At 37.1% G+C, this 16463-nt stretch overlaps 2 protein-coding genes across 3 annotated transcripts in view; one reads left to right on the top strand and one right to left on the bottom strand.

Moving 5' to 3' along the window:
- The window catches only part of vmp1 (vacuole membrane protein 1), a 15342-nt gene extending 10481 nt beyond the window's left edge, over positions 1-4861 (top strand). For both annotated transcript variants that reach the window (XM_052617030.1, XM_052617031.1), the window contains exons 11-12: positions 3205-3307; positions 3982-4861. In XM_052617030.1, the coding sequence (XP_052472990.1) occupies positions 3205-3307; positions 3982-4125 (247 nt within the window). In that variant the 3' untranslated portion in view covers positions 4126-4861. The remainder of the gene's footprint in view (positions 1-3204; positions 3308-3981) is intronic.
- A 2003-nt stretch (positions 4862-6864) lies between these two features.
- tubd1 (tubulin, delta 1) lies at positions 6865-15644 on the bottom strand. The gene is made up of 8 exons (XM_052617028.1): positions 15199-15644; positions 14979-15126; positions 14684-14900; positions 10466-10697; positions 10213-10377; positions 8071-8211; positions 7470-7653; positions 6865-7383 (listed from the first exon to the last, which is right to left on the bottom strand). The coding sequence occupies exons 1-8, from the start codon at positions 15347-15349 to the stop codon at positions 7281-7283; spliced, it is 1341 nt and encodes a 446-aa protein (XP_052472988.1). The 5' UTR covers positions 15350-15644; the 3' UTR covers positions 6865-7280.
- Between the last annotated feature and the right edge of the window lie 819 nt (positions 15645-16463).

Genomic DNA, 16463 nt, shown 5'->3' with positions numbered 1-16463 from the left:
TATTGCTACGTGGCAAACAAGTTACCAGTAGGTTCAGTAGATTGTCAGAAAACAAATGAGACCCAGCATTCATGATATGCACGCTCTTAAGGCTGTGCAATTGGGCAATTAGTTGAATTAGTTGAAAGGGGTGTGTTCAAAAAAATAGCAGTGTGGCATTCAATCACTGAGGTCATCAATTTTGTGAAGAAACAGGTGTGAATCAGGTGGCCCCTATTTAAGGATGAAGCCAACACTTGTTGAACATGCATTTGAAAGCTGAGGAAAATGGGTCGTTCAAGACATTGTTCAGAAGAACAGCGTACTTTGATTAAAAAGTTGATTAGAGAGGGGAAAACCTATAAAGAGGTGCAAAAAATGATAGGTTCAGCTAAAATGATCTCCAATGCCTTAAAATGGAGAGCAAAACCAGAGAGACGTGGAAGAAAACAGAAGACAACCATCAAAATGGATAGAAGAATAACCAGAATGGCAAAGGCTCAGCCAATGATCACCTCCAGGATGATCAAAGACAGTCTGGAGTTACCTGTAAGTACTGTGACAGTTAAAAGACGTCTGTGTGAAGCTAATCTATTTTCAAGAATCCCCCGCAAAGTCCCTCTGTTAAAAAAAAGGCATGTGCAGAAGAGGTTACAATTTGCCAAAGAACACATCAATTGGCCTAAAGAGAAATGGAGGAACATTTTGTGGACTGATGAGAGTAAAATTGTTCTTTTTGGGTCCAAGGGCCACAGGCAGTTTGTGAGACGACCCCCAAACTCTGAATTCAAGCCACAGTACACAGTGAAGACAGTGAAGCATGGAGGTGCAAGCATCATGATATAGGCATGTTTCTCCTACTATGGTGTTGGGCCTATTTATCGCATACCAGGGATCATGGATCAGTTTGCATATGTTAAAATACTTGAAGAGGTCATGTTGCCCTATGCTGAAGAGGACATGCCCTTGAAATGGTTGTTTCAACAAGACAATGACCCAAAACACACTAGTAAACAGGCAAAGTCTTGGTTCCAAACCAACAAAATTAATGTTATGGAGTGGCCAGCCCAATCTCCAGACCTTAATCCAATTGAGAACTTGTGGCGTGATATCAAAGATGCTGTTTCTGAAGCAAAACCAAGAAATGTGAATGAATTGTGGAATGTTGTTAAAGAATCATGGAGTGGAATAACAGCTGAGAGGTGCCACAAGTTGTTTGACTCCATGCCACACAGATGTCAAGCAGTATTAAAAAACTGTGGTCATACAACTAAATATTAGTTTAGTGATTCACAGGATTGCTAAATCCCAGAAAAAAAAAATGTTTGTACAAAATAGTTTTGAGTTTGTACAGTCAAAGGTAGACACTGCTATTTTTTTGAACACACCCCTTTCAACTAATTGCCCAATTGCACAGCCTTAAGAGCGTGCATATCATGAATGCTGGGTCTTGTTTGTTTTCTGACAATCTACTGAACCTACTGGTAACTTGTTTGCCACATAGCAATAAAAAATATACTAAAAACCTTGATTATTCTGGTTAGTCACATTGTACTGCTATTATTTTGAACAATACTGTATATATATATATATATATATGTGTGTGTGTGTGTGTGTATATATCATTTTTCTTAATGTATTACACAATTATTGAGCATCAGGTCATCATATCAAAATGATTTCTGAAGGATTGTGTGACACTGAAGACTGGAGTAATGATGCTGAAAATTCAGCTTTGCATCACAGGAATACATTATATTATAAAATATATAGCCCTTTTAAATTTTAGTAATATTTCACAATACTACTGTTGTTGCATTTTCGATCAACTAAATCCAGCCTTGTTGAGAATAAGAAACTTGTTTGTTTTTTTTAAACGCGCACAAAAAAACTAGTGTATAGATGAAAATAAAGAACAGTTCTTTACCTATAAGAAAGAAATGTCATTGTGCATGTAAATGCACAAAAGGAAACCAAAAAAACGGATCTAGCAGGGTTCATTGAACTCTTTCATGAACTGTGGGCAGCTTATTTTAATGCATGCATGCAGCCCCCTTTCACACCGGCAAGATTCATACCATTGTTTAGTCTGAATCATCTATAGAGACACATATAGTTTCTGTTCCTCCATACTGACATATAGGACATGTGAAGGGCTGATTCTGTCCAGGTCACATGGTTCACTCCAAAATCATAAAGGAAGAAGAAATCATGTTGCTTAATCTGATCCTATTTTAAGACCATTAAGATTTTTTTTCCATGTCATGACATTAAAGTGCATCAGAGCTCAAAGGTAAAAACCAGGGGGAGGGAAGATATGCTTAATTGTTATTTAAAATAAATCTTATAAACCTTTTGTTAAGTCTTTATCATCTCAGTATCATCTTTATAATGTGTTTTTTTTCTTCATTTGATTCTAGACTGAAATGAGACCTTGAGATACACCAACACTATATTAGCATCACATACTGAAGCCACTTATTAGTAAGCCCAAGTCATCTTCACCATTTATGGCGATGTCTGTGGGTTCAGCATGAGATGCTCTCAGAATTGAGATGATGTAGAAGAGTGACTCAAAAGAAGAGATGTGGTCTCCATGTTGGAACTTTAAACGGCACTCTAAAGTAAAAATGAAACTACTATTTAACTTTGAAGGAGGAAAGACATTTATAGCTTTATAATCAAGCCACATCGAAAGCACTTCCTAATTACGATTGAAGAATGCAGTCAGCATGTTTCGTCACATGATTGAGACTAGATCCTTTGAATCTGATGTGCTGCTCAGACTCGAGGTTGTTAATCAACAGTTCTTGTGGTGAGCTCATGTGATTGAGACCAGCAATGTTCAGACTATATATTGTGGTTGCTTTCAATAGCATTTCTGTGCTTTTTGATCTAATAAAGATATGATAATTGCATCTTAAACTGTGAAGATATGTGGTGCAGAAGTATTCTAATTGATCCTACATGATGGTTTGGCTTCACTGACATTGAAACCCACCCAAAACTGGGCGGTTCTTTCTACATTGCAGTGATGACACAATATTGAGTCACTTCCTCATTAATTGCTTTAGAGCAGTTCCTACAGAAGCCTGGCTGTTATAAATGAGGCTTCAGAGAGCTTCTGTCTCATTGTGCTGGAGGTTTCACTGGAGGACAGCGGTTGGGGGATCTGCTGGAGTTCCTGGTAAGGCTTTGCTAATCATATCTTTGTTTTTCGGACAGTATTATCCCTGGAATCGGAGCATCTCTTCAGAAACCTTTTAGGGAGTACTTGGAGGCCCAGAGAGCCAAGCTTCATAACCCAGCGGGCGATGGAGCAGCAGCAGTAAGAATCAACCAATGATTCCTCATTTAATTTAATTTACTTTTTTTTTTTTTTAAGTTTAATTTAATATATTAAAAAAAAAAGTTTATTCTCATTCAATTTATTTCTCACATTTTATTTAATTTTTTTACTTTATTTAGAAACCTTTTTCTTGATTTTAAAAGCATTAAAGGCAAACTTAATTTGGCCCCAAAATCCTAAGTAATTCAGATTTTTTTTTTATATAATTTTTTTTTATGGAAGAAAACAAAAACAAATTAAACAAATTAGACTTATTTTTGAATGGTATTTCTTAATCCTTGAAATTTAATTTTGTCCAGAAATCTTCATTAAGTTTTTTTTTTTTTTATCATATTTCTTAATTCTAAAAATATAAAAGAAAAATTTTATATGGCCCAAAATCTTCATTTAGTAATTCAGATTAAAAATATAAATATATATTTCTTGATGAGAAAATTAATGAAAATATGAAAGAAATTTTATATCGCCACAAAATCTTTATATATATATTATATATATATATATATCAAATATATATATATATATATATATATATCAAATATATCTTAATTCTAAAATGTAATGTAGCCCAAATGTCTTTTCAGATAAAAAAAAATAAAAAATCAATAATTATATATTTATACTTTTTTTTCTCTCTCTCTCTCTCTGTGCAGGGTGAAAGCTGGCTCTCATGGGTTTTTGAGAAAGTTGTGCTGGTCATGGTGTGCTACTTTATTCTGTCCATTATTAACTCCATGGCACAGAGCTATGCCAAGCGTCTCCAGCAGAAGCAGTACTCAGAGGAGAAAACAAAATGACGGACTCAAAGAAAAACATCTCACGCTCCTGTTTTGGAACCTACGAAATATCGAAGCTAAAACTACATGAGCACTGATTTATGTGCGCTTCTGTATGTTAACGTTCATTCAGATCCCTTTAGTTACACGGAGTCCCTCTTCATTTGTCTGTAGTGTGCTCGGCTATTTAAAATCAGATTAACATCAACAGAACCGAGGTAGTCTAGCTGACAGGCTGTGTGGAGTCAGATTCGTTGCAATGCCTTATGCAACATTTGGAGGTCATGCTTCCATTGAAGTGAATAGATTTATTTAATTTCTAACATACAGGTATGGATGGGCAGGGTCTGCTTTGTGTTTGGAATTTTCAGAGATAGTTTTTTTTTTAATCAATATTGATGTCATTTTGTATTTCTTTAACTGTTTGAAGCGGACAGCAATATCAACTCAGATCATTGTGCTTTTTCAGTGGGTTGCACATCTTGTAAAATAATGTTTTGACTATGCGAACATGATGTTTATTCTCCGGTCTTAAACCAAAATGTCACAAACTAGTGGATGTAACTTTTAACTTAAGAAAATTAAGATGTAATATTTGCATATGTTTGTGCATCTTTTTTTTTGGACCTTTGAACTAAAACCATAAGTTGACCCATACTTTCCTCTTAAGTCCGGGCTGAAGTATTTGTGTAGCTAATTATGTTTTCTCTCAAAACTATTGTTGCATAATTTGTTTGACATTAAATTCATTAATACATCTGCTGTGTTACATTTGCATCTTACGCTAAAACAAATACATAATGTAAAATCAGATCTCTGGGATCAGACCAAAGAATGACAGAAGTTGGAGGATGTGACCTAAAAGAAGGTATGTGGAAGATTATCTATGTCTATCTGCTCACATACTGAATATAAACTTTGAGAAGTGTCCCGTTTCAGTGTGTTCTGCTCATCCAGTCGCAAGTGTCCCATTCTGTCAGCTAGCTTATCAGACTGGTGTTGGCTGGATATTATATGGCAACATCACTTTGATAGGCTGCCTGAAATTTTGGGTTTAGTCACCATATGCATATTTTCAGGCTGAATTTTGTGCTAGAAATGTTCAGCTGATATATTTACTAACTAGTGAATGTGCTCTGCAGTGTACGATGGATCTGGGTATCTAAAGGAGGTTTTCCTCAAGTAAGCAGATCATATGTGAACATAACTGAAACTTGCAAACTGTTGATTTGTTTCTCATTAAGTTGAATTGTTTATTTAAGAGTAAATGTGTTATCTATCAAGATCCGGTTTCATTTTGTAACGAATAAACTTTTTTTCAGTTTGTAATGGCTATAAAGTTTTTCTGCTGTAGTTTTTCCACAATAAACTAGTTTCCTCCTTACATCGTTTGCCACTTATTTAAAAAATAAACATTAAAGCTGCGGTAGGTAACTTTTGACGCTCTAGCAGTTAATAAACAGAACTGCTTGCGTCTTGCGGAAGAACATCGTAGCCGGAACTACTTCTCTCGGTTTATGTCTATGAAGAATCACAAAGGTACTGGGTTACTCCGCCGCGGTACCCCCGAAGCAATCTAAAATAGTCCGAATATAAACACTTATTATAGGTGCACCCTAGTGATTCAGGACAAGTTAAAAACACGGTTTGGAAAATGGATTCATGGTGTACTCGCATATTATATACATTTTTCTACATTTTGAACACAAACAAAGTTACGGACCGCAGCTCTGATTGGTTGTTTTTTACCGGGAGCGCATGACTTTCTGCAAATGACAATAGGAGCACTGGGAGGAGCCAGAGGAGCTTGATTTTTTCACAGATTATCTGTCTCATATTCTACCGTCAGGACATAATGACAGGTTCAACAAATATGTAAAAATATATTTGTTACCTACTGCAGCTTTAAGGCATAATTACTTTCGGTTTAGGAGAATATTTTTTTATGGTAAAACCTTGGACGGGGCCATTATTGAACAAAACTTCTCAGTGCAAATTCAGTTGCATCATTGTATTGAAGGGTTTCCTGTGGCTTGCAAACATAGCTGTTGTAAGATGAATGAATTTCCAGCTGCACGTGCAGATTCTTTCAGGATGATTACTGTATTTGGGTCCGTCCATCTTTACAGAATTTTTACTTCAGTAGTGAGACAGTTTCTACAGTCTTTCTCCGTGATATACAGTGACGTTTACGATTTCTAATCCTATAGTAATTAATATTTCACATAAAGGTTTATAATCCTCTGAGCTATAGAAGGTTGAGTTGATAAGACAGGCAGATATTTGCACCTTGTCAGCTCTGCAAGTGATTATTTTACCATAAATATATTTAACAATATTACGTACATCTTGTTAATCCGATAACGAAAAGGGAAATTATAATAACAAATTATTAGTGTTGAGTGTGAAGTTTATTATGAGCAGACATTTCTTTTTTTAATATTCAACCAACTCGGTGACATGTAATCACAAATATCAAAGAAAGATGGAAAAATTCACAAACAAATATATACAAAAAACAGATACTAAATACACAATTGTAATTTGTACAATAAACAATCATTTTAAAACTCAACCAGCCTCTTATTACTAATAACAACGACAAAAAAAAAACAAACAAAAAAAATCAAATAGTTATATAACTTAGGCTTACCCAACATTATTAAAAGTAAAATAATTATACATTTTTTTATTTATCCGCCTTATTCACAAGATTATTTTTTAGGTTAAATGGGTGACAGTAAAGTAGTAGAAGGTTAATACTTTATTTATTTATTTTTTATTAAATCGGATAATCTTTTAATATTTCAAGTTGGCACAATCCTTACCAAATTTAACACTTGAAGACATTTATATATAATTAATTCCCAGTCGAAAGATGGTTTCGGTAGGGTCTGTGCTTACTTCAGAATCAGAAAATCACATTACTGAGAAATGAATATTAAGAAATGTAAAGAAAAGGTGTAGTAGGGATGACGATTATATAGCGAGATTAGATGAATGTACTTTTAACATATTTTCAAATCAAATAGAAAATATCTGTTATATATTTACAACTTTGAAAGTCCGAAATAAAGATTTTTTCACAAAACTATATTGGCCTATATTAAGAAATGTAATTTTCTCCAGGGTCAGGTAAAGGCACATCATTATCACAATCTTTCTGATCAGGCAAATCAGAGATGTGTGTAGCTGGAGATGATCTGTTCTAGTGCCGTAAAACTGTCCAGAAAATCCTCCTCACAGATTCCAAACTTTGTATACTGATGAACATAGGCCCTACAGGAGAAATGATCAGTAAAAAAACAATACAGTAAAAACAACTATAGAATTCTGTCTGGTGTTAATGTTACTGTATTTCTCACCTTGATGCAAACATGTTCCAAGCTTTCCTGACTATATTGTCCAGGGGTTTCAAAAGGGACTGGTTGTTACTGACCAAAGTGGCAGACTTTTCATATCCATTGAAGGCTACAGGAGAGGTCCATGTGCTGAAACTATTTTCTGTTTTAAGCCACGGCACATATAACGCAGGATCCCTAAAACCATCTGTTGAATTAAGTATTCTACATGTTAGTTACTATACTTCTAAAACTTTAAAATGTTGCTCCAATTGCAAGTACATGCATGTGTACTCCATGTACACTACGTCAGCTCTCTTAGCATGCTATATATATATGTTATGTGAATGTTAAAGGGACAGTTCACCCCCTTCATTTACTGACTTTCATGTCATTCCAAACCTGTGCGAGTTTCTTCTGTTGAACAAAACTGACTACAACCTTATGAGAAAAAAAATACTATGGAGTGGAAGTCAGCAACTTTGGTTACACGCATTCTTTAAAATATCTTCTTTTGTGTTATCAAAAGAAAGAAATGCCATGAGAGTTAGTAAATGATCACAATTTTTAATTTTTAGGCGAACTATCGGTTTAATGAATGAAAGTATCTTGGAGATCTGCTTACCTGTGACCGCAGTAGACACATCTTTCCCCCGTAGTATCAGAAGATTAGCAAGTGATAAATTGAAACTTTTCTGCCTGCTGTTTGTTCCACTCTCTCCTGCAGATGTGACTGCTGACGGGGCGCTGACCGTCCAGTCGATTCCTTCAAGAAAGAGTGTTACCTTATTTTCCGGACTATAAGTCGCACTTTTTTTTCATAGTTTGGCTGGTCCTGCGACTTAAGGCGGTCGCACACTGGACGAGACGCGCCGCGTCGCGTCGCGCCACATGTAGGACAACTCAAGGTATCGCACACTGGACGCGCACATTCTATATGCGTGAGCTCAATTTCGCAGCAAGATGGGAGAGTTTTAACTTCATCTATTATTATTATTTTAAATATATGATTTTAATTGATAAAAGCTGAGTTTTGAACGTTAATTAATGAAAAGAATCTGTGTTATTATAATAAGTCTGTTATTGTTTTGTTGTATCTGTTGTCTAGGCAACTGTGCAGCTGAAAACGTAACCAAACACTTTTTGTAATGTTTTATTTGAATGAAACAAGTGTACTGTATTTTAATTTCAGTTTCAGTTTATAACATCTGGGTTTTTTAATATAAAACTATGCGGATGGCGCTCTGTGGCGCGGCAGAAATTTGAACAGTGTTCTGAGTCGTAGCTGGGCGCCGCGGACAGACGCCGAATGGCGCCGCCGATGTGTGTACTCACATAGAGAATAATGTGTTCGAATTTTAAAGACGTGGCGCGACGCGACGCGGCGCTGCGCTTCTCGTCCGGTGTGCGACCCCCTTTATAGTCAGACTTATTTCTCAAAATTAATTTGACATGAACCGAGAGAAATGAACCAAGAGAAAACATTACCGTCTCCGGCCGCGAGAGGGCGCTCTATGCTGCTCACTGCTCCTGTAGCCTACACTGAAGACATAGGGCGTTTCTCAATACCAAGTTTGCAGAGTCTGGACTTCCATTCTTCCGAGTTTGGACTTGCCAAGTTCGACTCAGAAGAACGAACTCTCGAGGGCGGAAGGACGCGAGTCCAGTCATTCTACAAATGGAATGGCAGCGTAATTGATAGTGTCACTTAGCATGCAGTAGGCCTGCATGCTTTACTTGAATTAACTTTATTTTCAATATATTAAATATATTACTATAAAAAAAACGAATACGTACCTACTCTGATTTATTTTCACTATATTTTTATAATGAAATTTAATATAATATTAAACCACTGCCTCTTTTATTTAAAAAACTATTAAACATATTAATATGTGGTTCAGGTAACATTACTACTGTGATTTTTATATTTTCATCGTTTAAAATAAAATATGTGGAAACAACTCCCTTTTTCCATGAACAATCTAGCAATAAACCCACTCCGCTACAATTTAAATAAAAAAAAAAAACGTGAAAAATGGTTGAAAGGTGTAAATCAATTGTAAAACAATAGTATTTCAAAATGTATTACTAATGCTGTGTTCACACCAAACGCGAATAGAGCGTCTGGCGCGAATGATTTCAATGTAAAGTCAATGCAAAGGCGCGTTTATGCACGTCTGGAGGTCTCATGGCGCGAATGAGATGCGTTTAGCGCGGCGCGGAAGACGCGAATTCGCCTCATTCGCGCGAACTGAATTCTGGGTTATGGCCCGTATCAAGTCCGCACAAGTCACCTCTCCATGCATCCTCGGAAAAAGGGGCAGATCAAGAACACATCCGGGGATTTGAACTGGACTTGGCTAGATGTGAAGTTTGATTTGGAACAGTACTCGGGCAGTGACTGATGACGTTTCACAAGTCCACAAGAACACAAGTACAGACAAGTACACATATTGAGAAACGGCTATAGTGTACCCTCTCGCGGCTGGAGACGGTAATGTTTTCTCCTGGTGCTTGGTTCTAAATAAATGCGACTTAATAGTCCAGTGCGACCTATATGTCTTTTTCCTCATCATGACCTATTTCTGGACTGTTGCGACTTATACTCAGGTGCGACTTATAGTCCGAAAAATACGGTAAGTTTCACAAAACCATTCTGCAGACAATCAATGAAGTGCTATTTAAAAAAAATTAATTCTTACGTGTCATTTCAGAAAAATATCCTTCCTAATATAACATGGATATATGACATCACAGCACTCACCCTCCTCCATCCTAGCGCTGGCGATGAGCATTTGACGTAGATGCTTCAGCAGCCCAGGCCAGTTAAACACACTGTAGGCCAGAGACGTGCTGGACATCTGAGGAATGTTACACAAGCTGAGCAGTTTGTACTCGGGGTGACACACCAAAGACGTCAGTAGTTCCCCTGCAGACAGCAGATAAACACTGGTCAAAGAGTGTTATATTGACCAATGACTGTCTGAGATTAGAGAGAAACTGCGAGTCATTTGTACCTATGGGGTTTGTGCTGTAATGGCAGGGTGAATCAGCGGTATAAGCGGGCTGAAGTACACTGGCCAGCTGGTGAGCGATCACCTTATTAACGTCACTGATGGAGATGTGTTTGATGTTCATCAGCCGGCTGCAGATTGTGTGCACAGTGTCATTCTCGTGAACCAGAATAGCATCAGAGAGCTGGTAGAGGTGTGACAGCGTCAACACAGAGTTGTAGTTTTGCACGATCACCTGGAAAGAAAAAACAAAATAACAAATACAGTGATTAGAATAATAAGAGTCTATTCAAAGAAACAAAACAAAAAAACTAGTTTTTCTTTTTTTTTTTTTTAAACACATGTACGTGTTAGTTCTTGAAGATGTACTCTTTGTATTCATGTTGTTTTAATATGGTTTTAACACTTTTTATTCCACTCAAGGCAAGACACCACAGGTGAAACTAATAGATATAATCAGATTTCACCAGTACAGCACATTAAAAGATTTTGTATTACAAGTTTTGTTCTAGAGTGTTATGATTATATACGCAAATGTGGCATTGTCTAATTAAATATGGACTAATTTGCATTAATATCCATAACAGGAATCTGAACACTGGATAAAGCCAGGTTTTAGATTTTTGTTTCATTTTGTTGGCACATTAGAGCTTTTAGAGTTTATGCAGAGGGGATTTTATTTATTTGTTTGTGTGTGTGTGTGTGTGTGTGTGTGAAAAATAAAATGTAAGAATGTTTTTAGAAATAAATTATTAATCAGGCAATTATATATGAACAAACCCATCTTTAAATACTTTCAGAATATAGATGCAAATACAACTATAATGTTTGGTTTAAGTGAGAGATTTTTTCTCAGTGCATGAGAAACAAATAATAATAATTTTGAGAAAATAGTCTTAATTGAAATTGTAAATCGATAAAGTGTAATAAAATAAACAAGTATTTTAAATGCTTTTTTGTTTTAACTAGTCTGAAAAAATTTGTCATGGAAGCAAAATAACCAGAAAATCTCAAAATTGACCAGTGAATGAAAAAAGGTTTTGCCTGTAGTGTCTTACCTTATGAACATTTTTTAATTTAATAACTTGAACTTTTTCACTGCTTAATGTAGATCTGAATATTCTTTTTAAAATATTAGCAACACGGTTAGAATGCCTTCTCCCCACTCTAATAAAAAGGATGTCCAAACAGGCTTTATTGTAGGACGCTATCAAAACTCTATCAATAACGTCACCTGTTGAATGTGATACAGTTTTGCTAGGCAGCAGTCAGTAGATGGTCTTGTGATTTCGCTAGATGCAGAGAAGGCATTCGAATGACCCTACTTATTTCATACGTTAAATAAATTTGGTCTGGGTGAGCACTTCATTAAATGGATCCAGTTATTGTATAATGAACCGCCTATATATATATATATATATATATATATAAAAATAATAATAATAATAACTTGAACATTTATAATAACTTAAAACTTAAAATTTTCAAGGTAAAACCTTGATTTTTTATTCTGTAATAAAATATTTATTTTTTTTCCTTCATAAAATATAATTCAGGAAATCATCAATATAAAAAAAAATGTTTTTGAGGAGTTTTTACAAACTGAACCAACCTTGCCTTTTCATGAAACAGTCAAATTATCTCAATTTTTTAAAAACGTATTAGCCTTGACAGTCATGACCGTTTTCAACCTGACATTTTAGACTTTATAAACATTTAAAAAAAAACTATATTAATTTTTAGCTCAGAAATTAAAAACATTTTCATAGAAGAAGAGATGTATTCAAATCAATGTACGTATGAATTGCATGTTAAAGGGGGGGGTGAAATGCTATTTCATGCATACTGAGTTTTTTACACTGTAAAAGAGTTGGATTCCCATTCTAAACATGGACAAAGTTTCAAAAATTAAGTTGTACATTTGAAGGAGTATTTTTGGAACCCGGTTTGTCACAAGTTTCGGAAAGTTTTTTTCGAGTATGGCTCTGTGTGACATTAGATGGAGCAGAATTTCCTTATATGGGTCCTAAGGCACTTCTGCCGGAAGATCGCGCGCTCCCGTAGAGCAGAGACATTCACTGATCAGAGCGAGAGCGTCGCGAAATTTAGCCGGCCCTGGCCCGCTTGGAAGAGGTGGGCCAGGGCACGGTTCAGTTGGACTTGGGCGCGGTTCGCATGCAGTGTGAGCGCTAACCGTGCTCCAGCACGGAAAAGGACGCGTTGCGTCACGGTTTTGCAACGTTCCAAAACCAACATGGCAGGGAAAGGGTCGCTTTGGTCTATGGCAGAGGTGCAAAACGCATAAAAACTAAAAACTGCAAAGTCCTTGCTGCACTTCAGCTGGTACCTTGCAAACATCCTCATATGAGCAGCACGATTACGTGAAAATTTTCGCGCCACTAAGGCGACACATCTGTTTAACAACAGGCTGTGAGAGGGCTGTGGACCAAACGACACAAAATTATCCACAAAGAAAACAGAGCGATGGACTCCATTGTGTTCAGAGAGCGCCGCTCTTCCTGTTTATCCCGAAACCGTCGCACCATAATGATGTAAGCGTGCTCCGGCACGAATGCTGAAACCCTATATGTGAGTGCAGGCCAGAGGGGGAGTGGGGAGGGGGGAGAATCGTACTCGGGCCCGGTTCATGGCAACCGTGCCTAGTGTGAGTACAGCCTAAGGGACCAGTGGATGGAGTTTATTTTTACAGAGCATCAACGGAGTTGTGCAAGTGTTTTTGTTTGTTCCCTGCATTTCGAAGATGCTTGTTTTACAAACAAGGCCCAGTTTGACGCCGGATTTGCATATCGTTTATTTCTTAAAGGTGGCATATGCAAAAATTGAGGTAAAAATATCCATAACATGACCTACACGCATCAAAAGAATTAGAAGAAATAAGATGTCAAGAAAATGTCGTTATAGTGCTGCAGAGATATCAACCTTAATTAGCATTAGCATTACTAGCCCCGGCCCAACAGGTGTCGTAATACCAGTTTCGGCCATGGGAGGTGGTATGCGGGCAACATAACCACCAGCCAACCTAATACACGAATAACTCTCACGCCTTCTGGGCGTGCCTGAACCTGATGTCAATCATGTGGAAAGTACAGCCCACTACTTTCATTGAAAGTTGATTGAGCATTTCAGTTCAGGGAAGAGAGCGCCACCCGCTACAGGGAAACAACCGCGCTCGGAACCACAAATCAAATTAACATCTACACTGCTTTTAATCGCTGGAGACAACTGATTCACCTGAAAGAAATGAGGTTCGACTCCGAACTTGCAACATTTCTTTTGGATTGGTAAGTTAGATGCTGTTAGTAGTTCGCTAGAAGTTTGTTTTATATGTTTGTGTTTTTTTTTTTTTTTAGGAAGTTATAACTTAGAAATGTATCAAAGGCTGTTCGATAAACGTGCTAATGTTAGCGATGGCTAACTGTAGCTGTGTTTGATAATTAGCTAGCTATAACTTAACGTTACCCATTTTATTATATCATAACTAACCTGCTTCGTGGTTTTTCTGTGCATGAAAAAATTGATGTGTGGCGTGAAAGCGTGTGAAAAGAGTCAATTGCGTGTGTCTCACGGTGAATGCTTGAGAGTTGGCACATAGAGGACAGGTTGATTATTGCTGTTTAGCGTTTGTATTAATCTATGATTTGTCCCTGTTTGCGTACAGGGATATAAAAAATAAATTAAAAGTGATACGTGGACCAAGGTGTCTGAGATTGTTCATTTTAAGTAAAGGATCCTAATATTTCGTCCACAACAATATTTAATGAGGTTAACTTATAACTCCCTGTGATTAGTCTGCACGAGATCAACAAGCTTGTTTGCTTTGCGGCCGCTTTAAATACAAAATAAGCATTCGATCTACGTTAGAGCATCTGAGCGCTCACAAATCTTTCTGCAGCATCGTGAGCAGAGCGGCAAGATCGATTTTTGATGCTCTAGACGCCGGCGGTGTGAACGCACAGTTAGGCTTCGGCTATGGCTGTAGTGTTGTTGTGAAGGTAGGGGCGGAGCATCGGAGCATAGAGACTATGCCGTTTCTCGTTTGTTACTCTAGAGTAACCTTTCGGAGTTATGAAGGATGCAGTACTACTCTATAGGTACTCAAGATTAACAGGATATTGAGTGAAAACGAGCATTTCACCCCCCCCCCCCCCCAAGCCATTTCTGAATAAATGAACCTTTTAATTGACCCAAACTGCTCACTACCTCGCCAGCCTCGTAGGGCCATGTTACTTGATTCAGGATGAAGGAGCTGGGGTACAAGTCTCTCAAACGCTGAGTGATGTAGGTGCCCACACCAGAACCAGTGCCCCCTGCAACACTCATCATGGTGAAGATCCCAGCCAGACGATCACAGCGCTCAATCTCCATCCGCACCAGATCCTCCACAGCCTCTTCATGACGTGGTCCATGAACACAGAACCTTCAAGAGAACAGCAAGAAACTCTCAGACATGACAAACACACATTTCAACACACAGACCGAGAGCTGGCCTTCTTACCCACTTGCCCAGTTGTTTCCAGAGCCCTGCTTCTGGGAGAAATCTGCCTTGTCTCCATATCTCCAACGTCCAGATTTTGAAGCCTTGGCTATTGCTTGAGAGATCACTTTGGGCTCCATATCAACAAGCACTGACCGCGCCACAAGTTCTGTAGAACATAAAGAACCCAATAAATATCAAGTATTACAGAGGGATTTGGCAGATATGAGCCTGAAGTTACCTCCAGTAGATGTCTCATAGAAGAATCTCTCATCACTGCACTGTTTGTACTTCTTTCTGTTCGCTCCATTGGAATCATCGCTTATGACACTGAAGAGCTCATGTCCTATCTGATTCCCACACTGACCCAACTGTAAACATACAACTGACATATCGATCTATCTATCGACATGAAGCTTCAAACGATACTACAAACGTGCTGATAAAACACAACACCTGGAAGTGTGGCTATAGCAACGGTTTCACATTTTCACTCAAAGAGACGACAGTACAGATAGACTGCATCTCAGTTTACTGTGTGGAGGGTAAAAACTACCGCGCAATATTAAATAACATTAAGACACTAACGTTACTTTTGAACTCTTTTAAAAAGCGGAGGATCTGAGTGAGCAGTTGAACCGAGTCGAGGCGCGCGCAGGTTTGTAGTTCGCGTCGGAGGAACTGATGCATGATGGGAGTTAGAGTCCAAAACATCAGATGGCGCACAAAACAAAATTTTCGCCAAAACACGCCTACAAAGAAGAAATTACATAGGAATTACAAAGAAAGCGTATTCTATTCGTTGTTATTATTTAACCAAATGTGCGATGTTTTCAAGAATGCAAATAGCCTAATGCAACCAGTCATTTTCAAGTTCTTTGAAAAAATATACAATATAATATTAAGTATTTACATACAATACAATATGTGCTATTCCTGTAGCTCAACTGGTAGAGCACTGCGTAAGGAAGCACATAGCTGGGGGTTCGATTCCCCGGAAAAACATGATATGTAAAAATTGATAGCCTGAATTTGGATAAAAGCGTCTGCTAAATGCATAAATTTAATGTAATGTGTGTGTGTGTGTGAGAGAGAGAGAGAGAGTGTGATATTAACCCTTTAATGTTCATTTCAAGAAAAAAAAAACAATGTAAAAATTACTTGTTTGCATTTTTTAGGTTATTGGGGCACTAATAACACAATTAATAAAAATAAATAATTATATACCACCCAGTTTTTTAAATATAGTCCTCTTTTTAAAATATATACCAAATGGTTGAGATGCTGCTTGATGGTAAAAGTACTTATTACATAATTATAAATGTATAATAACATTTAAATTATCATTTAATACCTACAAAAGACAAAAACAAAGTTGAAAATGTAAAAATACCATGAAACAATTCATGTCAAGTAAATTTTATTTCAACAAAAGAACTTCCCTCCCATTTTCTGCATAAAATTCCAACAATTTTAATGACAATTGTATTGTCAAAAACATATGGG

The sequence above is a fragment of the Carassius gibelio genome, chromosome A15 (assembly GCF_023724105.1).
Source record: "Carassius gibelio isolate Cgi1373 ecotype wild population from Czech Republic chromosome A15, carGib1.2-hapl.c, whole genome shotgun sequence".
In the NCBI taxonomy this organism is placed as follows: Eukaryota; Metazoa; Chordata; class Actinopteri; order Cypriniformes; family Cyprinidae; genus Carassius; species Carassius gibelio.
This window is presented reverse-complemented; position numbering and strand designations above follow the sequence as displayed.

Excerpts from the sequence above, each read along its gene's own strand:
- tubd1 (XM_052617028.1), bottom strand. The coding sequence starts at position 15,349 with ATGTCAGTTGTATGTTTACAGTTGGGTCAGTGTGGGAATCAGATAGGA. Across the intron at positions 15,127-15,198 it reads CTATGAGACATCTACTGGAG|AACTTGTGGCGCGGTCAGTG; the intron begins GTAACTTCAGGC and ends TATGTTCTACAG. Across the intron at positions 8,212-10,212 it reads CAGCGCTAGGATGGAGGAGG|GAATCGACTGGACGGTCAGC; the intron begins GTGAGTGCTGTG and ends TCTTTCTTGAAG.